General features: G+C 43.1%; 1 protein-coding gene across 4 annotated transcripts in view; it reads left to right on the forward strand.

Annotated features, from left to right (window-relative positions):
* Positions 1-27,565, forward strand: part of foxp3b (forkhead box P3b) — a 47,819-nt gene that overhangs the window by 14,533 nt on the left and 5,721 nt on the right. The window contains exons 4-9 of one of the 4 annotated variants that reach the window (XM_034199956.1): positions 18,332-18,422; positions 18,689-18,857; positions 18,980-19,072; positions 19,489-19,576; positions 26,738-26,812; positions 27,008-27,161. In XM_034199956.1, coding sequence (XP_034055847.1) covers positions 18,344-18,422; positions 18,689-18,857; positions 18,980-19,072; positions 19,489-19,576; positions 26,738-26,812; positions 27,008-27,161 — 658 coding nt within the window. In that variant the 5' untranslated portion in view covers positions 18,332-18,343. The remainder of the gene's footprint in view (positions 1-18,331; positions 18,423-18,688; positions 18,858-18,979; positions 19,073-19,488; positions 19,577-26,737; positions 26,813-27,007; positions 27,162-27,565) is intronic. The other 3 variants (XM_034199957.1, XM_034199958.1, XM_034199959.1) reach the window with 3 other exon arrangements.

A 27,565-nucleotide genomic window follows, 5' to 3' on the forward strand; every position in this document is an offset into this window, starting at 1 on the left:
TGTTTCTTGTTATGCTGCTGCAACACAAACATTTCCCAAATTGGGATCAATACAGTAATATCTTATCTTAATTAAGAAATATAACTATTATAATTAGTGTAGCAGCTGACAGCTATTTTCAATATGGATTAATCTACCATTTATTTCTTTAGTTCAATTTTCATCTATAAAAATGTCAAAATAGTGAAAATGTTCACGAGACAAAGTGCAAGGTTATATCTTTAGATGTTTTGTTTTAGCCTATGTACTGTATGTCTTAATGCTCTTATATGTGACGGTGTGACTTCCATGAAACTAATATTTTATATCTTCCCAACAGACGAGCTGACAGGAAGTCTAACACTCTAACAACCACAACATTGCAAAGGCGAGTAAATGTAAATTAAAAACGATTCACAATTTCTTAATTTCTTCTTCTTTCTTGCAGTGAGGTGAAGCTGACCTTGCACTTGGTGCCAGTAAGGATGCTCCTCACGCAGGCTGAATGTTTCTCCCTCCTTACTGACACAGAAGCCCTTGATTTGCAATGCTTCACTAATTGTCATTTCCCTGGCTCCGTAGGGACACTTTACCTCCAGCACAGCGGAAGACCCTACCAGACCATCTGGAGATGCCCCCAACACTCCTGATTGGGAGAGCCACAAACCTGACTCATGGACCTGCATCTGGGTTGCAGTGGTGAATGCCCTGACACCCTCACATTCATTCGTAGTCCCCCACTGTACAGACAAAACACCATCAAGGGCCTGTTGTTGCTCTAGCACCTTGGCAATAAGGGAAGCAGTCACACGCTTTGACCTCAGGACAGCTCCAAAGTAGCTGGCAGTCAACCTTCCTTTCCTGAACAAATGCCAGTTTGGGTTGGTTCGCTGACCAGTGTAGCCACCTGAATTGCCCTCTGTTGCTCCTCAGACAATGCCATGCTTGCCACAATTGCCTCAGGTCCCTGATGCCCAACAGATTTGATAATTTCAGGAACAGTAAGTGTTTCCAAGCTGTAGTGTTCCTCTTCTGGCTCGGGGGAGAGAAGCCAAGAAATTCCTGAGAACCTGCCCCCGAGTCTATCCCTCAGCCAGTCACGATCTTCGGAGGTGGGCTCTCTTGTCAGCGGGTTGAATGAGTTATTGGTTGGAGGAAATAGCTCCTCCACTGAATGCGTACGTTTAGCTGCCTTTGTCTTCTTCCACTGACAGGGGGTGTCAGTGCAGCTGAAATTGTGGAAGGCAAAGATGGCTAATGCAGCCGCATGACTGCATTTCCATTCTCCACGTGGGCATTCACATTTTGTGGAGAGAATTCCCTCTTCTCCTGTAGATACCTGTGGTGGTGGGATTGTTTTATTATTTAAAATATATTTACATTTGTAATGCCTTCCCAATTATCCCTTTAATTGTTTATTATATACTGTATGTTTATTTCATGGATATTTCTGTGTTTTCTGGTGTGTAATATTTGTAATAAAGATTTCATGTGACACATAAAATGGATTTGTTGATGGGAATTAATGTCACTAATGTGAATAAATTAACTCTAGGTTAACGGTACTCTTGCTATCACTACTCACCGACACTATAAACCTTATCCCTCGTGCTAGCCCTGACAACACCGGTAAGCACACCTTCATCTAGGCTGCATTGTTGTACGTGTCCTGACTTGTAGTGGTTCTCTCCTCTATCTACACTTCTTGTCATCTTTGTAAAACGATATCAGACTGGTCATTGACAGCCATGACTTCTAGTTAAATTCAGTGTGGCTAAAATGAAAAGCTTTGTTAAAATATGCAAGCACGCGGAAGTCAAAGTCAGCTTTATTGTCAAAAATTCTACATGTGTTATACATCCAGAAATATCGTTTCCCACAGTGTGACATGTATACATAAAACAAAACAAAAAGGGCCTAGATAAACGTGGTATACATTAAACAAACAAAAAAAGGGCCTAGATAACCGGGGTATACAGTTTAAAATGTTAATAATATATTTAAAGTGTTCAAAGTGCAGTTTCAGTGCAAGTCAGTTGAAACGATCTTAAGTTGGCAGTGCATGACATTAAGGATTTTGGGAGATGGCCCTGTGCGCCATCTAAGCTAATTTACAGATGGCCCTGAGCCCAATAGAGATTGCCCTGAAAAATGCTCACGGACGAAATGACGCACGAAGGGTTTGGGGGGCCTCCCCCTAGAACAGGGGTGTCAAATTCAAGGCCCGGGGGCCACATCCGGCCCGCAACTTCATTTGCTGTGGCCCCACAAGAGCGTGCAAAGAATATAATATGTTTATTATACGGTTACATGCTACTTTACAGAAGCACGTTGCCCATAAACTACATGTCCCACAATGCATCTCAAATTAGACTTTTTTCTCAGAATTTGCCTTTTTTTCTTCAAAATATTCCTTTTTCTCAGAATTAGATTTGTTGTTTGTTCTTGTATGTGTGTGCTCGCTTGCATGCCCTGCATAGCTATAAGAAATACTTAAGTTGTTGGTCAAGAAACTTTCCATCTGATGAAGGCAAATGCCTTCCCAGATGTAAAAAAGTAGAAAACATTACATTCAGTTATTGTGAAGTAAAAACTTCTTTGCAGCAATGTTGAGCCGATCCTGAAATGAGGGAAACTGGATTCGCCTGTCAATACACTGATATTTATTGAGAGACAAACGGCCGGAGGATTAACAAAGCAACTCGCACTGTTCAATGCAAGCTGCCAAAATTAACTCTCAACACACAAGACAGAAACATCTCTATATATCCTTTAAAGGAGGGGTCCAAACAGCCCGCCTTTTCCCCTAATCGATTACAGATGAACAGACAAAGAAACTCTGTCTGAGCGGGCAGTAACCCTCCCCCACACAGAGAAAGAGTAGTCACTCGTGAAGTTTCTCAGGTCAGCAAAGCATCAGACTAAAATATTCCTTTACAGATCCAGCCTTTTATCAATTTATGATAATCAATTAACATTAGTCTAAAGAATATTTCAGTCAATACTTAAATCAATAAGCGTCTTCAGAGTTGTGTGGGCTCACTCACATTAATTACATCAAAAGTAGAACAAGATTGAAAACACTTCAATCACCATGATTGAACACAGTCAATCATAATAAAAATCATCTCTCTTCAGTGCTTGGCATCATTTGTCAAAAAGCACAATAATAAACATGTGAAATACAACAATATTACAGCAAAATATATGTTTCAAAAATAAGATCTTTTATCATTTATCACTCAGTTAATCTCATTCATCAAACACAAATTCTAAATCAGCTTACATCTCAAAGATTTACTTCAAGGCAATTACTTATTAAAACACAATTAGAATTTAGGATTATAAGAAATCAATTGAGGTAAATACAAAATCATGAGAGATCCAGCTAAGGTTCCTAGTTAAGGTATAAATTCACAGTGATGAATCGATCAATCTGTAATCTGTAAAATTACAGTGTCCTCAATCTTTAACATTACTTTACGTTTACTTCATTACGCTGTATTCAAGAGTAAGGCATGATATTTAATTAATTACATTACTTCAACTATCAATCATTATGTCATCTCAAAATCTGAAGGGAAAACTAAACAATTCTCAAAATGTTTAACAATCTGAAAAGGAAGAATCAGACATTTTATTGTATAACAACCTGAAAAGGAAAAATCAAAACATCTGTTCTTTATTCAGAGTGTCAACTGTAATCAATTTCAATCGCTGAATTGGGAGCCTTGTAATCTGTTTTACCTGGTAATGATTAAGGATAGTAACATTGTCTGTAATCAATATTAGAAATATCTTATTGTTCAATACCTCATAAATCTGAAAATATCAATTAATTAATTTGTTTAGTGTGAAAGTGTAATCTGATCTGACAAAATATATTTATCACCACTATTTAACACATATCTGTTCATTGGGAATACAAAAACAATCATTAATTGTACATCTGTAATCATCTGGTCATTCAATTCAAATGTTATCTTTGTACGAGAGCCAGAAGAACATGTTTTCCTCCTCTCTTTATGACACAGAATGTCTGGTGTGTAAAGGCATCCTGATACTGTAGATTAGCACTGAGGTACTGATTGGCTCAAAACTCTTCTTCATCAGAGCGCCATATCTCAATCCCCCCCAATTGCTCTGCTTTTGTGGCTCATTCAGTGAGCACTTTATGATCTCCCAGTGAAACAGAGGCTCATCTGCCTGCATTCCTTCTGCTATCTGCTTGAGAGCAGTGCACCTGCCTATTCCAAGTGGCACATCCAGATGCCTCTGAAACCATCGCTCGTCCTGTAGAGTTGTCTGCCTGAGCCCACCGAGCAGAAAGATGAAGAAGCATCCCATCTCATCAGAAAGTTGAAGATTAGAATCCTCTCATCTCGAACGACCTCCTTGCCCGTGGATAAGTTGCTCTCTGCAGCCGCAGAGTGTGATTCTCTCTCTGACCCTTGGCCTTCAGAGCTGTTTAACACTTGATAGGGATGTTTTCCTGAGTGCAGACAACTCAAAGTAATGGATTAGCACATTATCATTCAATTACAAAAATAGGATAGGCCCCCTCAGAATGATTTGGGAGCCTTCCTAACACATGCACATTATAAATGTAAGGTTTGTGTTAGTCATTTAATATGCAAGAATCATATACTCATCAGTCCAAAGCAGAGAAATGTTATTTTAAGTTAAATGTGAGCTAGTCCCTGTGGAATAACCCTTTCTCAATGATTCTGAATGTTATATTAATTCACCATTTACCGTTTGATCAAGGATTAGTTTATCAGAAGTACATTTCCTCTTCCATAAAACATAGGTTTGAGAAATGAATGTTCCAATATGAAATCAATCGCTCAATTGCTCAATATAATTTGACTCTTCCCTCCCTTTTCTTACATATTGTCACATATGAAATAATAACTTAGGAGTCTATTTAAGCATGGTATTGTCTATATAAGCTATTAATCGAGAAAACTCAGAGTCAGTATGCAACTCGCAAATATCTCTCCTCCTTCCTATCCCTCTCTTCCACATCTCCCTCTCATACTCACTTCCCCATCTCTTTCTCATCCCTATCTCTTCTTCATCTCAATCTCATCTCCCTTTACTCACTTCCCCATCTCTTTCTATTGTCTCTTTCTCATCCCTCTCTCTTCTTCATCTCACTTTACTCACTCCCTTTACTCACTTCCCCATCTCTTTCTATTGTCTCTTTCTCATCCCTCTCTCTTCTTCATCTCACTTTACTCACTTCCCCATCTCTTTCTATCTTACTTCTGTTAGATATGAAGTAAAAACATACAAGTCCATGTAAGCATCTGAGTTACCACTGAAAGCATAGCATAAATCAGTGGTTACCAAACGGTGTGCCGCGGCACACTGGTGTGCCGTGAGGCAAGTCCGGGTGTGCCGTGGGATTTTGTGACAACCATACGTTATTATTTCAATATACAACTACACAAAAATAATTTTTTTTACTATATCAGTACTTTGTAGGTTTATATGTACATAATCTGCGCGACTTGCGCGTCCACATCTCCACGTGCAGTGCTGCATAAACATGGCTGAGTCAGCGATAACTCTCGAGGGGTGGAGGTATGCCCATTATTTTACGTTCGTCCGAAGAATAGACAGGAATGTGACGTTGAGGTGCAAACTGTGTCCAGGCCAGAAGCTGTTATCCACTGCTGTAAACACCACGTCTAACCCTCTGGTCAAACCTCAACAAACACCTGCAAAGAACACATGCTAAGGTGAAGCTAACGCACAGCTATTAGTTGTTTGTTTATATCACGCAGTCTGTTCTTCTTCTCTGTCTTCCGGTTGTTGCCTGTATTGAATGACAAATACACACTACCGCCATGGATGTACAATAAGAACTGGATACAGCGTGGGAGGCGGGGCCTCATTCATTCCTATGAGAGCTGCTCATTAGCGCATGATGATAAAATGGCCCAACTTTTGAGAGAGTGAAACGTCACAGATTACCCAGCATGCCTGAGAAGTACCCGTACGTGCACTCATAGAGCATGCGCAACTTTAACCAAAATGCTCGTTCACATCAAGCACGTCAATTTGCGTACATGCGTTCATGACAGCATGGTAATGGATTGTTGTTATCATGGATTTGATATGAACGAGGCGGCAGTTAGCAGCTAGCGGCTAGCTAGTAATGATCTAGTGATATCCAACAGAGCCTCATTTAGCATGAAATTATTACTGCACCGTATACATATATATTTATATACAGTGCAATAAGCTTCCCAGTGCAATACGAAACTACAGGGACGTTAATAATGTCGGTAATATTAACTCTATTTAATACAACATTTACGGTACAAGATTTAATCATACAGCCCATGTAGTATGACAATGAATTACAGCAAACATGTGCAATATATCCATTATTACAGCTCCGTGGGATGGCAGTAAGACGATATGGATCCGTTCCCATTGTGCATCCATGGATAAAGATGAACGCAACTCACATTGGTTCCTCATACAGCATCTCTGTAAACTACGTGTATTCACTGAATTTCACTCTCTGCCTTTAACGGCTCGTTGTAGCTCCAATAGCTCCAGCCCCACCCTCCCTGTGAGCACAGTGTGCTCTGATTGGTCGGGACACGTAACATGAACGTGCCGGGCTGCGCGGTCCCGTGGATTAGATGCGCGTTCATAATGCAGAGGGAAATAACTCTCAGAATAACGTTATTAGCAAAAAATTTACAACTTGAGGAATGGATGTTTTTAATAAGGGCTATACAAGTGTTCATACTGGGTAGTTTATTTAGTTTAAAACAATTATCCAACGAGTTACAGACCACTCTTTCCCCATGTAAGTCAATGGGAAAAAGTGTTTCCGGGCCTGGCAACCAAACGGAAGTGTAGTACCGCCGTTTGGCCAGCACGAATATTTTCATCTGAGTCCAGCGCACTTCCTGGGGGCTTGACTACCGCCGCCTGCTGGTAAGGAAAGTTATTGCCACTCACGCATGCGCAGTTTGTACGTGCTCGGCGAGTAAAGTAACGAGTAAAGTAACGAGTAAAGTAACGAGTTACTTTATGTAGATAATAACGAAGTAGTGTAATATATTACTTCTTTTTTTTTTAAAGTAATACATTTATAATTTGTAATTTGTAGTTCAGGACCATGGACAATTCAGCTTCCTTGCATTGACAGTTGTCTGTGCTGAATTTCTGCTGAGTTTCCTTTGCCTCATTTTCTATTTTGTGACCTGTCTGGTGTAAATGAGTGTGTTGCTGCTTTGATGAAGCCTAATTTGATAAAGTTTCAAATTAATTTCGGAAATATTTCGTAATATAGTTGTCTTTGTCACATTTTATTTGGCATTAGTAAATAATTATGCACATTTACAGATATGTTACATGATATGAGTGATAACACGTGTTATAAGGGCTATTGTTTTTTGTTTTTTTTTACTTGTCCTATGGTGTGCCTTGGGCACAAAAAGTTTTGGAACCACTAGAATAAATGATAGTGTGAGTCTGAGGGTGTCATTACTGAGAAATGTCAAAGAAATTCAAAACCTTACATTTTAAAACAGGTTTGCATTCCTCCACTTAAGGTGACATTATCATTGGAAATAATAAAAACGAACTATTTTGATGCAGAATCTATAAATTGAATCGTTAGAGCAGAACAAAATGGTTGTATTGTAGCCTCAGTTCCGTGCAGCCTCTAGTTTCAACAGGTGGAAACATGGTCCATATAACGTGAATACATGCAGAAGTAGACAGTAAGAGGCCCCTGACATTAGGCCTATTTTTAAAAATAGTAGGGGCTCTTCACTCTGCATAGCAGTATGAATAGCCTTAAAAAACAAACAACCCACTCCATGTTAACGAGAGTCATATTTCTGACCCATATGCCCTAAGTGAAGCCGTTAGTCTCATCTAACTGACCCAAGGGTTGGTGCTGGTGTGACAGTTCCAAGTGTTCAGAGCAGACGTCAAGCTTTCAGTTCATGGCTCGGTGGGGGGGAGCAGACCCACGCGAGACAGTATCAAGGCTGTAATGTTCAGTGTGAGGAGCGTCATTCTCTCTGGGAACAGGAAATGGTGCCCATTCTCGGACCAAACCATTAATGTCATGTAGAGCAGCCATAGCATCTCTGTGACTGCACTCAGCCGAACTGTAGCAGGGTAGAGCTGGGTGACTCTTAGTGAAGCTGTCCAATGCCATTAGACAAAATGGAACCATGTGCTAACAAAAAGGACACAGGGTCATCAATGTCTCTCTTTACCATTGGCCTAATCATAAACAAATTAGTGGGAAAAATGTGGAACACTAATCCATCATGTGGAATGTTGAGTTAATTTAAATAATTACTTATGGGTTGAAATCAAATTAACATTAACATTAGAACTAAAGTCAGTTAACAAATTGGACTTGCACAGATCAGTAATCAATACACCATTTTCCCAGCTCTGTGATGAAAACGATAACAAGCAGGGATGCAAACTTGTCATCTTTTGGGTAAATTTGCCGTTTTGAATCCAAAATAGGTCGTTTGTGTGATTCATGTAGATTCTGCAATAAAATATTATTGGGGTATGGACAGGGTTGCTAACTTTGGGTACCTGGCTGGGGTGAGATTTTGATATCATGGGTTTAATTACACACATGCGCACGAAGTGACTGCTATCGTGTCAGTAGCGGGACCTTAGCATACATTTAGGATATATATATATAATATATATATACAAATACACAATATTGGACACAGACTATAAAGAGCACACAGTTTCATTAAATAATGAAAGTCAAACACATGTTTGTTTCCACTGTTTTATTGTGTGCCTGTCGCGATAAGCAACTTATTGACTTATCGGCTCCCGAGTATTTGCGATATTTGCGTTGGGTAATCTATGGTAGGGCTAACCCATACAGTGGTGGGGCTCAAATCAGTATTTGAAATGTAATTACATACACGCTATATCGCCCCCTTGTCAGTGAAACGCCACGCGTGAGGTTTAGATTATTTCCCTGTCTCAATCCAAATTGAACTGTATGAAATAAAAAGGCACATTTGTGTTGTAGTAAATAAAAAAGGCGACCTGGAGGCAATCCTACCATTTCCTCACAAGTGAAAGAGTTGACATGCTGAAAACCCAACCCCCGCTTGGGGTCTGGGGGGATTCTCCCCCAGGAGATATTTTGAAATACTAACATAAAATACACATTATCTCTTGAGAGGAAAAAAATAAATCCATCTATTACTACACGACATATTTAAATGAAGCTGAACCTGCTGCTCCTCTCAGAGGGAAGAGGCTGTGTGAATTACTTAGAATTACTTTGAATTACCATTGTTCTGTGTGTCAAAATGGAAGGTTTCTGGCTAACGTTAGCTTAGGTACTCAGATCTTGTTCTTGAGTAAAAGTAGAAGTACCAGAGTGTAGGAATACTAAGTTACAGTAAAAGCACTGCATTCAAAATATTACTCAAGTAAAAGTATAAAAGTATTGTCATCAAAATATAGTGAAAATAGCGACAGTAAAAGTAGTCACTGTGCAGATTGGTTTATTTCAGAATACTATATATGATATGTTTTATAATGATTGATCATGAAAGTGTTCTCAAAGCTGGTGAAGGTGCAGCTAGTTTGAATGACTTTGTACACTGCAGGGTAGCTTGTGGATTTACTCCAGGTTTAACTAAAGTCTGATTCAACACTTGATTATATTTCACATCATTCATCCACATCTGAAAGTAACTAAAAGATATTAAATACATATAGTGGAGCAGAAATACACCATGTACCACTGAACTGTAGTGGAGCAGAAGAATAAAGTAGCAAAACATTTAAATACTCAAATAAAGTACCAGTATCTCAAAATTGTGCCCAAGTATAGTACTTGTTGAGTTTATGAACTTAGTTACTTTACACCAGTGGCTATACAGATAGAAAGAGTGCTGAAATTAGATCTTCCTTTGTGCTCAGGCTCATAAAACCCCCAACGCACCGTGCTGTGGTCTGCTTCAGATGATCTTTTCCTTCCAGAGGTCACGCCTGTCTCTGACCCCGTGTCTTGCGTTTTATTTTATTTTATTTTTATTCTGCAGCACCAAGCAGAGTAAAGAAAAGGAGGGGATTTTGACTAGAAATAATTTGAAACAGTTTAATAAAGAATGTTGAACTATATTTAAAACTGTAATTGAACTTCAACTTATATTAATTTTCCAATTCCAGTGGCCAGTTGGAAACAGATAATGACAAAGTTTTCATTTTGCAGCAACCGTGCAAAAAAGTTCAATCACCATTATGTCTGAGTCTTGTCTTATCTGCTTTGTTTCGGAATGTGTTCAATACATTAGGTTTTTTTATTTTCATTATTACCATACAATACATAGATTAAGAATAAATGAAACAAATAATACAACATTGACCTATTTGAGCAGACAGATGACCCGCAGTGATGCCTCTGAGGTTCCCGGGTGTAAAACAGACGCCTTTTGCTATTTATTTTCCTTTTGCGGAAATTTAGATTACAATGTATAATTTTGCTCTACATCCCTACATCATGCATTTTTTCTCAAGTAATTTACTTTTGGTGAGATAACTAAAGTTTAGTTCATTTTACCTTGGCTGTGGACTGATTCATTATTAGTTGTTACAAAGCATGCACAAGACGGCGGGTAGACAAACAAACACTAAACAATTATACAAACAAACATGAACCCGCAACAAATATCAGGTGACAGCTAAACTCATCCAGCTTAATTTTAATCCGAATTAGGGAAACTTCAGCGGGGGTAGGGAAATATCTGTTTAATATGAGTGCCTTCTTACCCATATATACTTGTACAAGTGCTAAGAACGTAATATGTTGAAAAGTAATAACTACATTATTCTCAATCAACAACCACTATGCTAATTTAGTGGTGCTCTGCCCTCCCCGATCCGGAGAGCAGATACTTTTAATTAATTCAGTACCCTTTATTTTAACAACAGCCAAATTCAACAACCCCTCAGATTATGAAACACAGCGTGACGTAATATTTCGTATCACGTTTCCCGTTAATAATAGTTCTGTTTAGTTCCAAAACTCATAATGGTGCGATTTAAGAAGAATACGACACTGTGCTTTGTTTCTCCTCGTGTGCTGCTCCCCACAGGGGGGAGGGGAATTACCCTCGCGCAGCAGCAACAGGGAGATGTCGAGGCGAGTTGATTTAACTAGTTAAACCGTTGAAATCTCCAGAATTCGGCGATTCGTTTCAGTACAAATCTTTACATTGCTTTTGAACAGAAGTTCCACATTACTGATGCCCTCTTTAAGGTCTCTCCGAATATTTGCCGTGCACACACACAGAGGAAACCAAAAAAAATACATCTATCTGTTCCACAGGTAATGTTTATACCGTCAATCACAGAGTCTGGCGAGGCAATGTCAAAATATAGATTTTAAATTACACTCACCAGCTCGACGATCTGTTGGTAATTGTTCGCGACGCCAATTGTGAAGTAAAAACTTCTTTGCAGCAATGTTGAGCCAATCATGAAATGAGAGAAACTGGATTCGCCTGTCAATACACTGATATTTATTGAGAGACAAATGGCCGGAGGATTAACAAAGCAACTCGCACTGTTCAATGCAAGCTGCCAAAATTAACTCTATACACAAAAGACAGAAACATCTCTATATATCTTTTAAAGGAGGGGTCCAAACAGCCCGCCTTTTCCCCTAATCGATTACAGATGAACAGATAAAGAAACTCTGTCTGAGCGGGCAGTACCCCTCCCCCACACAGAGAAAGAGTAGTCACTCGTGAAGTTTCTCAGGTCAGCTAAGCATCAGACTAAAATATTCCTTTACAGTTATAACTGCCAAAACAAACATTATTTACACTACTATGGCCCCTGTTAAAAATGTTTGTAATGTTATCTACTGTAAATTGGTCAAACGAATGCCTCCTCATCCGGAAGCTGACCGAGCAGACCAGAGCAGCAGTCGAGAGGAGCCGAGCTCATCCGCGAAGCACACAAAATGGCGACGTCAGAGTTCCCGTTAGCCGGCAAATCTAAATCTCTTCGGTCAAAATGTCCGGTCAAAATAATTTCCTTTTAGCGCAATACCGCTTCAGTTGCGCCACTTATGTGACAGACAAGAAGAGTATGTGACAGACAAGAATAGTCAATTCTAATGTCTAACACTTAATGTGGAGAAAGAGATGTCCTGTATGGGTTGATTGTGCGTTGATCTGTTGGTAATGCCTCGGGGTTCCGGTGGGCATGTAAACAAATGCATAATGCTGCGCTATACTTTGTGGCCTCACCCAGTTGCATAGCGACACTTATTGTTTAGGTGTCTTTTAATAAGCAGGTAGTCATATCATTAGCTAGAACTAGCTGGTTCTGATCGATATGGACATAAACGCGAGTGAAGTCTAATCTGACGGGAGAGAGAGATCAGCTGCTGCTGACGAGTCGACAAGTACCTCTGCATAATCACATGCAGCGGTGAGCGGACAAAACACACATTTCAGGTTAGAATATCACACGTAGCTATTTTAATTACCTCTCAAACTACCTAAAATAGTTATAGATTTGTTTAGTTTACTGTCTTTCACACACACATACGGTATTGGGCTGAGGGCGAGGGCGAGGGCGACACCGTACTTCCGGTATCCGCCGTTTTACGCGGGGTGCAAGCAGGCCAAGGGTTTAGCCGTACACCATCTAGGTGTTGCTAAGCTTCCTGTACTGAATATCATAGTCTATTGCCTTAATCAATATCTAGTCAACTCTAAAATACCACATATATGCAATGGCATGATAATATTATTGTGACAAGTGGGGTATTCACCTGGTGTTTCCAGAAATTAGACGTAGATGCAGCCAAAATCGACGCAGTCTGTAAGGGCAATCCGACAACCCACACAGCTCTAGTTTACGCTGGTAACGACCTAGAGCACACCCCTCAAGTCCAGAGATGTAATCCGAAGACATGCAGCGATTTCTTCGGTCGTTAATTCAGAAAAAAAACCTAGTGCGCTCTGCCTGGCTAGTTAGCTAGCTGTTTATATTTGCACTTCCAGGATATTAGCACCTCCAGGAAAATGGCGTATTTATATATATATATATATGGTGGGTGTTGCATTGTGGGTAGCTCGTGATGTCACTGTGTGTGAAAGATCGGGCAGTCCTTAATGTCGAGCCCTGGTTGGCGTGACGTTGAAGTCGTGCGACCCTGCTGCTGTACTAGCTTGTAGTTCGTTTATAGCATAACGTTAGCATTTTGCTTCTGGCGACTAGATTTATGATTCAAAAATTATAAAAGTAGGATTGACATGTGGAGATTATCTGGCTGAACAAGACGTGATCCCTCTCTTAAATGTGTGTCAACCACAGACCTTATTTCGAGCTATTTTCCAAAATCCTATGGAGAAATTGCATTGCGTTTTTGACGAAGGAACCGGAAGAAGTTTACTTCCGGGTTTTAGGACGCGTCACTGCGGTTCTCTATTAGCCGGGACGCCCCGTATTTGAGCCAAAAGGGGCGTGTCCCGTACGGGTTTGTCCCGGACTCCCGTGTAAAGGGAAAAATAAAATATATTTTTCTGTTTGCGCGCAATGCAGTGTGTCTGGCTCATAGGTCTGGCTCATAGGTCTAGGCTGTGTGTTTGTGTGCTGTATGCGAAGGGCGCTAGGACCGCTCAGTTGACAGGGCAGGCACAATGCTTGCACGTGTGTGTGTGTGTGTGTGTGTGTGTGTGTGTGTGTGTGTGTGTGTGTGTGTGTGTGTGTGTGTGTGTGTGTGTGTGGTCTAGCATTACTATACTTGTGGGGACCTACATCTGTTTACATAGTCACGTGTGGGGAATGGCTTCCCTTATGGGGACAAATTGGAGGTCCCCATGAGGGGGATCATTCATTTTAAGGTGAAGACTTGGTTAGGTTTAGGATTAGGGTTAGGGTAAGGGTAAGGGTTAGGGTTAGGCATGTGTTGGTTATGGTTAAGGTTAGGATAATCTCCAGGAAATGCATGTAAGTCAATGTAATGTCCCCTGAAGTGATGTATACATGGTATGTGTGTGTGTGTGTGTGTTTGTGTGTGTGTGAGATCTTCTCCGGTGGGCCGCGGGCGCGGCATCATTGTTTGTGTGGCATGTCAGCCTGTTCAGGAGGTGATAATGAAAGAGGAGAAGAGAGAGAGGATGTGGTTCTGGGCCCTGGCCCTTCTAAAAAGAAAAGACTTGTGTCTTACAACAAACAGTGGGAAGAAAAACACAGTTGGGTAAAGTGGAGATCTGTCTCGGGTCTTCTGCACCTTGTGTCGGAGGGAGTTTTCAATAGGTCACGGTGGAGAAAACGACCTGAAACAGCATGCTGGCACAGAAATGCACAAGCGAGCAACACAAAATAAAGGTGCATCAAATATAACTAAATTCTTCGGCAGTTCAACTGCAGAACAAGACAAAGTTGCTGCATGTGAGGTAACACCAGTGTATCACACAGTTAAGCATGGTTTGAGTTATAACAGCATGGACTGCAGTAATAAGCTGGCAAGTGCCATGTTTAGTGATTCGAACACTGCAAAGAAAATGCAATGTGGAAGAACAAAGGCTGAGATGATAACAGCCAATGTGCTTGGCCCCAAAACTGTTCGGGATATTCTAAAAGAGCTGTGTCCTCCTCCCACCGAGGTCGCAGCAGGTGAGGAGGTGGATGCAGCCCGTGTGTGTGTGTGTGAGAGTCAGTCAGCTGATTGATGGGAAAATGGTTGGTTGAAGGATAACATTAAGTCTAATAATGATGTACCGTGCATGTTCACATCATGTATCTGCTGCATTCGACACGGTGAATCATCAGATCCTCCTTCGCACTCTCCAAAAACTTGGAGTTTCAGGCTCTGCACTTTCCCTCCTCACCTCATACCTGAAAGACCGTACCTACAGGGTGACTTGGAGAGGGTCTGAGTCCGACCCTTGTCAATTAACTACGGGGGTCCCTCAGGGCTCTGTTCTTGGTCCCCTCCTCTTCTCCCTGTACACAAACTCGCTCGGATCAGTCATTAGCCCGCATGGTTTTTCTTACTACTGCTACGCTGATGACACCCAATTAATTCTGTCCTTTCCCCGCTCAGAGACCCAGGTCGTTGCACGCATCTCTGCTTGTCTAGCTGACATCTCTCAGTGGATGTCTGCTCACCACCTCAAGCTCAACCTTGACAAGACTGAGCTGCTCTTCCTCCCGGGAAAAGATTGTCCCACTCTTGACATCAACATCGGTACCTCAGTTGTTTCCCCGACTCAGACTGCAAGGAATCTGGGTGTGACCCTAGCTAACAACCTGTCCTTCACTGCAAACATCGCTGCTACAACCCGTTGCTGCAGATACACGCTTTACAACATCAGGATGATACGTCCCCAGCTGACTCAGAAAGCGACTCAGGTTCTGGTCCAGGCTCTCGTCATCTCACGCCTAGACTACTGCAACTCCCTCCTGGCTGGTCTACCTGCATGTGCCATCCGACCTCTGCAGCTCATCCAGAATGCAGCGGCTCGTCTGGTCTTCAACCTTCCTAAATTCTCCCACACCACTCCGCTCCTCCGCTCCCTTCACTGGCTTCCGGTAACTGCTAGAATCCACTTCAAGACACTGGTACTTGCTTACCATGCTGCGAATGGATCTGGCCCTTCCTACATCCAGGACATGGTTAAACCGTACACCCCAGCGTGTGCACTACGCTCTGCATCAGCCAAACGACTCGTTGCGCCCTCGCTGCGAGGGGGACCCAAGTTCCCATCGGCGAAAACACGTGGGTTTGCTGTCATGGCTCCAAGATGGTGGAATGAGCTCCCTATTGGCATCAGGACGGCAGATAGCTTGCACATCTTCCGGCGCAAACTGAAAACTCATCTCTTTCGACTCCACTTCGAGCGTTAGAACTATTAACGAAGCACTTTTATACTAATAAAGGACTGGCTTACCTAAAGCCAGTTGAGTAGCACTTGAAATGTTTGGCTCTATGAAACCTGATGTACTTATATGATTCTGTTTTCTTCAAGGTTGTGTCTTCCTGGTCGAATGTACTTATTGTAAGTCGCTTTGGATAAAAGCGTCAGCTAAATGCAATGTAATGTAATGTAATGTATACTTTGCATTACCTAATACCATTTTTCAAATATTAAATGTTAAATGTGTCCCGTTTCTCCATTTCTGGAAGTTGGCAACCCTAGTAACTTTAGACATCGTAAAACCATTTTATCTATATTTTATCGCAGATTATACATTCAACTGACACCAACTATATAATATGTACCTTGTTCATTACAAAATAAATGTACACAATTATTAACATTTAAATATTTTTTAATGACAATCTAGAATTTTGGAAGAGGCGGGGCGGCGCCCCTGGCACCCCTATGGGCCGCCCACCACTGATTACATGCTTCACCTTTTACAGACGGTACACATGCTCTCAAATGAATTATCAATGTGAACCACTTTTTTAAAATCCCTCTTGAATTAATAAGTATTGAGTGTAACAAATTACTAATTTGTCCACCTGACTAGGGATAGGTATCGAGAACTGATAGTAAATTAGTACTTGTACCTAATTGGTCAGTACCTACGTTTCGATAATCTCCTAAACCATCTGTTTACTTGTTAAGCGACGGATGGTGATGAGCACACTGCTTGTGCGATAGAGGCATTCAAAGCATTTTAAATGCTGAGCCTCATCTCTCAATGCTCTGATTCAGTATGTGATCCCCACAGTCAAAGCTGACAAGGAAAAACATGCATGTAAAGGAGGTGTTTGACTGCTGTCAGCAAGGTTAGCGTTACACTGTTGTCCCTCAATATCTATGTTTATGTCTATGCTCTGTACTAAGTGCAGCCTCCCATGTCCAATGGGGGGAGAATAACACAGAAACAGACATGGGAGTGTCACATGACAAGTTTATTGTCAAAGACTTGCAGCGCTTCACTACAGCCAGGACCAGCCCGTGGCATAGGCAGTATAGGCAAATGCTAAAGGTGCATCCATCCATGGGGGGCACCACAAATAGGGGGGGAAGAAAACATTCCCGGCGGTCCGACGTCAATGTAATTGTTTGCCTGGTGTCCGCTTGGATACAGTTGTTTTGCGGTCTATGTCGCCAGAGAATCATACCCTGGTGTGAGCGTCCTGTTAGAGGTAACTATAGTAATACACTGTATTATACAATCATTAGGAGAGAGCTTGACTTTTCACAGGGCAACTCGCTAGCGGGCAACTCAACAGCAGGAAAACAGAGCTAATGGTTGTGGCCCCCAAGGCGCTGCTCCAGAAGGTTGGTGACTTCATCCTTGAGGTTGACGGCTGCTCCATTTCCCCATCTCCTGAAGTCTGCAACCTGGGTGTCATCTTTGACTCCACCCTTCCTTCCACTCCCACGTCAAGTCTGTGACCAAATCTGTCTTTGTCCATCTAAGGAACATTGCCAGACTCCGCCCGTCACTCTCGGAGTCGGTTGCAGAAACCCTAGTCCATGCTTTCGTCACCTCCCGCTTGGACTACTGCAATGGTCTCCTGTTTGGGGTCCCCAACAAAACCCTGGTCAGGCTCCAGTATGTTCAAAACTGTGCTGCTAGGGTACTCACACATACAAAGCCATGGCAGCACATCACTCCCACCCTCATCCACCTCCACTGGCTGCCGGTCAAGTCCCGCATAACTTACAAAATCCTCCTCCTCACCTACAAGTCCCTCCATGCCCACTACTTATCGGACCTCCTCCGCCCACATGCCCCACCCCGGAACCTGCGGTATTCAGACTCCGGCTTGCTTATCGCCCCCCGCACCAACCTGCGATCCTTCGGGGATAGAGCCTTCAGTGTGGCAGCCCCCACCCTCTGGAATGCTCTCCCTGCGGAGATCTGCAACATCCCCACGCTTGACGCCTTCAAAAGTGCCCTCAAGTCCCATCTGTTTGCCAAGGCCTTCAACCTGACTGTTGGGTCCTTGGGTCCCATGAAAGGCGCTATATAAATCCAAGCTATTATTATTAGTTTACAAAAAACTAAAACTGTTGAATGAATAAATGATAACGTTTTTTTGAAGTGGACTAAATAATACGGGAGAGTCTTAAAATGTTTGTTCTTTGTAGAAAATTATATTTCTGCAAACATCATTAATATTACAACTGGTATTGAACCTTTAAAATTTGTTTTTTGATTTAGTATGCATTATTAGGAACGCCCCCGTTCCTGACCCTCAGGAGGTATTCATCAGGCTGAAATTAGTCAAGTTAAAGTTAGTAGAGCTTGTAATGGTTAAAAATGACTACATGTTGTTTTATCTGTCACATCATCCACATCATATTGGTGTTTTTTCTCCCAGTCTTGGAGCAGTATGGAAGACATAAGGCAGAAACAGCAGAGGCCATCAGTGCTGCGCCAGGTTTCCCAAACCGCTTCCAGTCAACCCCACGGTACGCACAATCCTCCGAGTCCTGAGCACCACAACAGCAACATATTCATCTGATACAACCCTTCATTCAAGTGTGCTAACGTTTTTTTTAGCTACGCTATTGTTGTATTCAGTATTTATTTCAGTATGCACAAACAATTAGCCTTTATACAAATTATGCAACTGGACATGAGACATTCTTTCTTGCAACGTACAGTAGAGCTTGATGCTATTCATGTACAATTTAGATCAAATGCCTACATCAATACTATATTTTTGTACATCCAGAAAATAATGCAGTCGTCTTCATTTGCAAGGAAGAGGTGGATGCAGACTCTCTTCCCCAGTCTTCCTCATCACACATGGGCTCTTCCTCTCCCAGGCAGAATCATCACTTCCTCCCAGTGAGGAGAGATGTTCATGTTCAGAACTCCATGGAGGCCAGGATTCATGATGGGTGACTTTCTCAAATGTCCACCGAATGGTGTCTTTCCTTGTACTGCACTTTCAGCCTGAAAGCGCTGCCGTTATTTCATTGGTTCAGAAATGGTATCACTGAGATATTTGTGTTCACACCAGCATCTCAGGCAGGACCACTGCTCTGTCTGTGGGGGGGCTCTGCCGCTGGCCCGGCTGTGATGTGCTGTCTGAGGATTTCCCCTCTTTCTTAAAGTAAGTAGACTGCTGAATCCTACAGTAACAGCACACTTGTCTTTGAATTGGTATGGTATTTTTGGAAAATGATCAGGAGGTACATATCCTCTTCAGTTGATATTAGTAATGTAATGTGAAAATAACCTAGCAATATCAAACAATGTTTGCCTCTTTAAAATATTTGTTCAGCACATATGTTATTCCATCTTACCCAGAGTACAATACATCTGTCAGGCAGTACCATGCCCTCATGTTGTGTTGTTTTGAAGCACATTAAGTTTGTAATGGCACTTGCTCTTGTTCATCATTTGGTAATTGAGTTGATGTGTGTTGGGGCTAGATACACAAATCAATGGAGGAAAGAACATCATCCCAATATCTGTTTGATTCCCAAATAAGCTGGAAGGTAAGCTCTGTCCTGTTTGGTATTCCAGGCACCTCCACTCTGAACATAGTCCTGGTGACAGGAGCATCGCTCAGTGGAAGCTCCAGCAAGACGTCGTCCAGTGCATTGAGAGCCAGGTGGGAACTAGACAAGCCTAGAAGGTCTGAAACGACACAGATATACATTAATATCCTAGGAAATTAAATTGATATTGAGTATTACTGATCTACTCTAAATGTTTCAGAAAACTGATTGTATGCCTCATTGATGATAACCAAAGTGTGTTGAAGCTATTATGGATGTTGGAATATTTCCTCTATATATTTTGTGTGTGTTTCTATAAAGCTTTTATCCTAATGACACATGAAAACCAAATAAAAGGAGCGTTGTCTCTTTAGGCTATAACTGAGAGTCCGCTACAGGACAAACACAGCTCTAATGTTTGTCATACACATTACATGTCACGTATTAGCCACTTTTATCCAAAGCCACTTACATAGGGTCCGGCAGTGGCTCAGTCAGTAGGGGCTTGGGCTGTGAGCTGTAGGGTTGCCGGTTCAAGTCCCGACCAGACCTAAATATGGAGTGTGGACTGCTACTTGGAGAGGTCCCAGTTCACCTCCTGCCCTGCCGTGGTGCCCTTGAGCAAGGCACCGAACACCCCCACTCCCATTGCTCTCCGGGCGCTGTACACTAGCCCACTGCCCCTAGTGCTAGACTCCTGGGGCTAGGATGGGTTAAAAGCAGAGAACACATGTGTGTGCTCTGCATGTGTGACTGTTACGTTCCCTCTTGGCTAGGGGTACAAAGGGAAACGACACGACCAGTTTGGAATTGGTAATTGTTACCGGTGGTTTACTTGTTACCAAAACTTTGAACAGAATAATGTACACAAACAGTTTGACACCAACAAAAGGCCAAACTGTTACTGGTTAACAAAAGGAGCACCCCAAAAGAGAGTAGCACCAGGGTATACAAAAGGAAAAGAAAGTACCTCACTTCTAAAGTGGAACAAAACAATAATCAAAACGAGGCTGTGTGAGAACGCAGCTGTTGCTGATCAACCGGTACTAATCACCGGGGTCTAAGCAATACGTTCACAAATGCTGATCTACAGGCGCTAAGCTAACCTGGGTCTAAGCTGTTTCACAATGTAAATATCCTAAATGCGGTTCTACAGGAGCTAAGCAACCTGGATCTACGCAACACACACACAAAACCCTATACTAGACACAGAATACTAGGACACACTGCTAATCAGTGTGCTCGCACAGAACCCTACAGAATACACTGCTAAGCAGTCTAATGAATCACAAAATACACACTGCAAAGCAGTCTTAGGAATCACAGAAACTGGCTTTGTCACAATGAGAGTTTTGAGGCATCTGTCACACAATACAGAGCCTCCCGAATGGTATCCGTGCCCAGCCTTTATACTCCTCCCCCGGATGACGTGGCAGAAGCGGGCAGGGCTTGGGTGACGTCTGTCCAATCCCCGCGGATGTTGCGAGGTCGAGACGGCCACTGACGGCATAGGAACGGCACAGCTCATTTGCATACACACACCCACAGAGTTAAAGGCACAAGGTAGCAGCGGCTGTAACAGTGACCATTAAAGAAGGATTCATCCCTCCCAATGTTATCCTTATTATACATTCAATGATGTGGGGTGAAGTCCATCCATCCATCTTCTCCCGCTTATCCGTGGTCGGGTCGCGGGGGTAGCAGTTCCAGCAGAGCCCCAAACTTTCCTTTCCCTGGCCACATCAACCAGCTCTGACTGGGGGATCCCAAGGCGCTCCCAGGCCAGCGAAGAGATATAATCCCTCCACCTGGTCCTAGGTCTACCCATTGGTCTCTTCCCAGCTGGACGTGCCTGGAACACCTCCCTAGGGAGGTGCCCAAGTGGCATCCTAACTAGGTGCCCGAACCACCTCAACTGGCTCCTTTCGACGCGAAGGAGGAGCGGCTCAACTCCGAGTCCCTCCCGGATGACCGAACTTCTCACCTTATCCCTAAGGGAGACACCAGCCACCCTGCAGAGAAAACCCATCTCGACCGCTTGTATCCGCGATCTCGTTCTTTCGGTCATGACGCATCCTTCATGACCATAGGTGAGGGTAGGAACGAAAATGGCCCGGTAGACAGAGAGCTTTGCCTTCTGGCTCAGCTCCCTTTTCGTCACAACGGTGCGGTAAAGCGACTGCAGTACCGCTCCCGCCAACACATCCTCACTCCCAGGTCGGCCTATGTTGACGTTATGTCAAGTCCTGTGTCGGCTTTTTCCAACGTAAGGGGGGGGGCCTTAGCGTCCATTTTCAACGCAAGGGGGGGGGCCCTTAGCGTCCATTTTCAGCTTTCCGGGATGTCCATATGCTTCTATGGACGCTCATGGAAGCACGGCATTCGTTTGTGTCGGCTGCCCTTAAAGGCAATGTGAGCGTCCATTCTCATTGGATAACGGAGAATTGTACACCCGGAAGTAAGTATTCCCCTTACTGTCGATTGATTTTACAGTGTTATCTGCACTACTCATCGACTAAAAAACACCAGATTATCCTTGTTAATTACACAACATTGATTGGTTTAAATTGTGTGCAATGCTTTTGTATTTTTCCCCTTCGATTCGGAGAAACAAATATTTTTTCGGAGTAAAGGATGGCAGAAGACACTACACTACCCAGAATCCCCAGCTATCGTTTGGACTACACCATGTGCTCTGTTTGACAAACCCAGTGATAGTCCTCAAGCTCTGTGATTGGAGAGTGTGCTCCGAGGGTTACGCCGAGCCTCGAACGGCAGACTGTCCAACACTGGATTTGAACGGGACCACCGCGTCCCCCCCCTCCCCCACCCCATCCCCAGAACTACACATGCTGGCTATTCTGTTTCGCAACATGTTCTCTATCTATGGCACGTCTATACTGGGAGTTGTAGTTTTAAAAGACGTTTTCGTATTTCCCATAATAAGAAGTTGCCAGTATTAAACTGTGTACATCCCTGGAGGTTTAGGGGGTAGGAAACACTCACATTTAAAACATATAATTAATAAACGGGTGAAAATTGCTTGTGCCCATAATGGGCAGCATTAATATATACACACACATGCCAGCTAAGGTCAGAAGAGCTTTATTTAACAGCTGGTCTTATGTTTGTGACCCCTGTTGTTAATTGATAACATTACATTACATTAATTGATAAGCCTGAAACATGCACTTGTCAAGGTTCAGAGGCACATTTTGCAAATATGGCAGTAGCCATCGATCAGCTTAAGATAAGATATACTTTATTGATCCCAAGTTGGAACATTTGCGTTACATCAGCATGTGTAACAGTTAAATATGCAGTGGTGTTTATTTGTAAATCATTTAGTATAATCACACAAATTCTGTGTTTTATATTCAACAATTCTGTGTTCTTTATTTATTGATTGTTCAATACCTGACAAGGCCGGAGATGAAATATCTACATACATTTTATAAGAGTATAATACATTATATATAATATCAGTTAAAATAAGTGCTTCAACATAGTTAACATTGCTGGAGGTATGCACAAATATTGATAGATGTCTTGTAATGCACTATTGAGGAACCTGCGACCCAAGTTTTTAATTCAATGCATAACTACACCATAGTTGTGTGGGCCTATATGATATGTCAATAAACCTTAGAAAATCTTGAAATCTTGAAAGGGATGTGCAAAATTGTCATTATATACAGTCTTTAATTAACTATTAGTAGATAATAACGAGTAATGAATATACTTTATAGGGATCCTATTAATATCTAATAATAAAAATAATGAAATTCAATAACATGCTTTAACCACTAGGTGTCCCTTTATATCAGCTGTGCACCTTTATGGTGTAAATACAGCCTATCTACGAATTGGATCAAATATAAAAGTCAGCCGAATTAGTGTTGATACTGCAAGGAGACGTATTGTGTGAAAAGAAATGTAAGATGTTGTTTAATTGCTGATATATTTATGACCCACGTCACGTTTTCAGTTCCTCATGTTTGTCTAGAAGTCTTCTCATCAGGGCTCTATAAATACAGAACTACGGCAGATATGTAATATTTAATGCAGCCGAACCGTGTATTACAATGCCGTTATGTGATGACTTTCAAAGAGAAAAGCAAGCACACTCGGAATAAAGTATTTTTTTTTTTTTTAAATGTTTTCGGTCTGTTTCCGGTATTTGTTAATGACGATGTGATGTGAGATGTGAGACTGGAATTGCACAGGGGAAAATAACGTAGGCTATCTTTAGATGCGGATTTTGTTAAACTAATATGTTTGCGCTGTGGACCAACACTATACATTGACGGGGAAGGGGGTAGCAATAAAGATAACACCATTAAACAGTTACACAACATAACAGAAATAATATCGATAGCAGCGTCCCTAGCAACCACCTTGGTAACAATGAAAACGTTATGGACGCAATTTCCTGAAGTAATCTTCGTAATAACTAGCAAACTAAAGATCATGTACATCCACTGCACACATAATCTGAAATAACAACTCATATTTCTCGCATCAAATGACATCAAAACGCATTTTAATGGCCAAACTAACTTTAAAATAGGCATTTTCCACCGAGAATAAAACGAAGTTCGGCCATGTTTTTTTTTTCTGCAGGGAGAAATTTGAAGATCACGTGACGTCAAACAGAGCACATGGTGTAGTCCAAACGATAGCTGGGGATTCTGGGTAGTGTAGTGTCTTCTGCCCTCCTTTACTCCGAAAACATATTTGTTTCTCCGAATCAAAGGGGAAAAATACAAAAGCATTGCACACAATTTAAACCAATCAATGTTGTGTAATTAACAAGGATAATCTGGTATTTTTTAGTCGATGAGTAGTGCAGATATCACTGTAAAATCAATCGACAGTAAGGGGAATACTTACTTCCGGGTGTACAATTCTCCGTTATCCAATGAGAATGGATGCTCACATTGCCTTTAAGGGCAGCCGACACAAACGAATGCCGTGCTTCCATGAGCGTCCATAGAAGCATATGGACATCCCGGAAAGCTGAAAATGGACGCTAAGGGCCCCTCTCTTGCATTGAAAATGGACGCTAAGGCCCCGCCCCCCTTGCGTTGAAAAAAGCCGACACAGGACTTGACATAACGTCAACATAGGCCGACCTGGGAGTGAGGATGTGTTGCTCCCGCTGCTCCGATTCTCCGGCCCATCTCACGCTCCATTGTTCCCTCACTCGAGAACAAGACCCCGAGATACTTGAACTCCTTCACTTGGGGTAAGGACTCATTCCCTACTTGGAGTGGACAGTCCATCGGTTTCCTGCTGAGAACCATGGCCTCAGATTTGGAGGTGCTGATCCTCATCCCAGCCGCTTCACACTCGGTTGCGAACCGATTCAGTGAGTGCTGAACGCCCTAACACTCCATCAGTTGAGGTCAACAACGTCCCATCCTTACTGTACACAGCTTGGATGGTTCCCAGCTTCCCCCTCCTGAGGTGTCGGACAGTTTTCCAGAACAACTTTGGTGCCGCCCGAAAGTCCTTTTCCATGTCTTCTCCGAACTTCTCCCACACCCGCTGCTTTGCCTCGGCCACGGCTGAGGCTGCTGCTCTTCGGGCCTGTCGGTACCTTGCAACTGCCTCGGGAGTCCCCCGGGATAACAACTCCCTGAAGGCCTCCTTCTTCAGTCGGACGGCTTCCCTGACCACCGGTGTCCACCAGGAGATTCGAGGGTTACCGCCCCTTGAGGCACCTAAAACCTTGAGACCACAGCTCCCCGCCGCGGCTTCGGCAATAGAGGCTTTGAACACCGACCACTCTGGTTCAATGTCCCCAACCTCCACAGGAATGCCCGAAAAGCTCCGCCGGAGGTGTGAGTTGAAGGCCTCCTGAACTTGGGCCTCCTACAGACGTTCCCAGTTCACCCGAACTACACGTTTGGGCTTACCAGGTCTATCCAGAGGCTTCCCCCGCCACTCGACCCAATTCACCACCAGATGGTGATCAGTTGACAACTCCGCCCCTCTCTTTACCCGAGTGTCCAAAACATACGGCCTCAGGTCCGATGATACGATAACGAAATCGATCATGGACCTTCTGCCTAGGGTGCTCTGGTATCACGTACACTTATGAGCATCCTTATGTTCGAACATGGTGTTTGTTATGGCCAATCCATGACTAGCACAGAAGTCCAGTAACAAACCACCACTCCGGTTCAGATCAGGGGGGCCGTTCCTCCCAATCACGCCCCTCCAAGTGTCTCCATCATTGCCCACATGTGCGTGGAAGTCTCCCAGCAAGATTAAAGAGTCCCCTTCAGGAACCCCATACAGGACTCTTTCCAGGGTCTCCAAGAAGGCTGTATACTCTGAACTGCTGTTTGGTGTATAAGCACATACAACAGTCAGAGTTTTCCCCCCCATAACCCGCAGGCGTAGGGAGGCGACCCTCTCGTCCACTGGGGTAAACTCCAACAACGAAGCACCCAACCGGGGATTTGTGAGTATCCCCACACCCGCCCGGCACCTCACACCTTGAGCAACTCCGGAGAAGAATAGAGTCCAACCCCTATCCAGAAGTAAGGTTCCAGAGCCGACGCTGTGCGTAGAGGTGAGCCCAACCAGATCCAGCTGGTAACGCTCCACCTCCCGCACAAGCTCCGGCTCCTTCCCCCCCAGAGAGGTGACGTTCCACATCCCCAAAGCCAGCTTCTGTCGCCCGGGTCTGGTCCGTCGAGACCCTCTGCTTTCACTGCCACCCTTCTGGCAGCGCACCCGACCCCATCGCTGTTTCCCGTAGGTGGTGGGCCCGCGGGACGGAGAAGCGGAGGTGTTGCCCACGTTGCCTTTTCGGGCTGTGCCCGGCCGGGCTCCGTGGCAAGCCTGGCCACCAGACGCTCGCTGACGAGTCCTCCATCTGGGCCTGGCTCCAGAAGGGGACCCCGGGCTTCCACCGGGCCGGGTATCCTCACTTCTTTGTTGTTCTTTCAAGAGGTCTTTTGAACCAATCTTAGTCTGGCCCCTTGCCTGAGACCAATTTGCCATGGGAGACCCTACCAGGAACACAAGGTTGAGGTGGGGTGAAGTGTCTTGCCAAAAGACAGAGAAATGCTGACTGCAGCGGGATTTGAACCGGTGCCCCCCGCTACGAAGATCAGCGCACTAAAGCACTGATCCACACTTGTCACCTGCCAGCATTCTTACAAATGTTGAAAGAGGACTTACAAACACTGTGTGTGTCATGTTGTAAAATCACTTATTTAATGTGATGTATATTTAACCATAGGCTTTCTCTTTTCCAGCTCATCCTGGAAAAACAGAAGCTCATTGCAATGCAACTTCATCTACACCTCTCTGAACACAAACACACTGATTTGGTATGTTGGTTCAAAGTATGTATTGTTTCTTCTAGATTTGTGTGCTTTACTAGAATTTAGCTAAGTGTAGCTTGAAGAATTCATTCAAAACTTTATAATTAGCCAAGATTCTTAGTGACTGATTTTCTACCCGGAAAGAAAGCAGATGAATGAAAGTGTTTTCATATCCTCCTCCATCCATGCACACTACTGAAGGCAGCGTCTCAATGGCCGTACAGCCTGCGTCTGTTCCTGCCCCAGCCCCCGGGCACAGAGGGAGACAGAGTGCAACAGTGGAGCATCAAACATCCAGAGGGGAGGGGGGGGCAGCACGGCCCCAGAGCTCCTGCCTCTGCCCACCTGCTGCCAGGTAAGTTTTCTATGGAAGTGTAATACAGTTTATTTTGCTAACACACGTAAACATGGCTCATTTTCTCAAAACCCTTAAAACAATTCACAAAATCACACAGCCAAAGTACAGAACACCTCTTATATCCTGCAGAATGACTTACTGCACCTAAAACTACATAAACACTCACCAAAACCAAACTTTTGCACCACATGGCACACACCTCATTTAGAGTTCCAGCTTCTTTGTCCACCCAAATACACAACGCTGTGCTCAATCTAAAGCACACTCGTCTCTTATGGCGTTCTGTATGTAGAGAATTCTGCGCTAAGTAAGTGCAGAAACACAAATATTCTGTTGAAACAAAACTTTAATTTTTCTACACAGTCCATCAGCGCAACATACACACAGCACATACAGTGACA

This window comes from Gymnodraco acuticeps, unplaced genomic scaffold, assembly GCF_902827175.1.
Source record: "Gymnodraco acuticeps unplaced genomic scaffold, fGymAcu1.1, whole genome shotgun sequence".
NCBI classification, from domain to species: Eukaryota; Metazoa; Chordata; class Actinopteri; order Perciformes; family Bathydraconidae; genus Gymnodraco; species Gymnodraco acuticeps.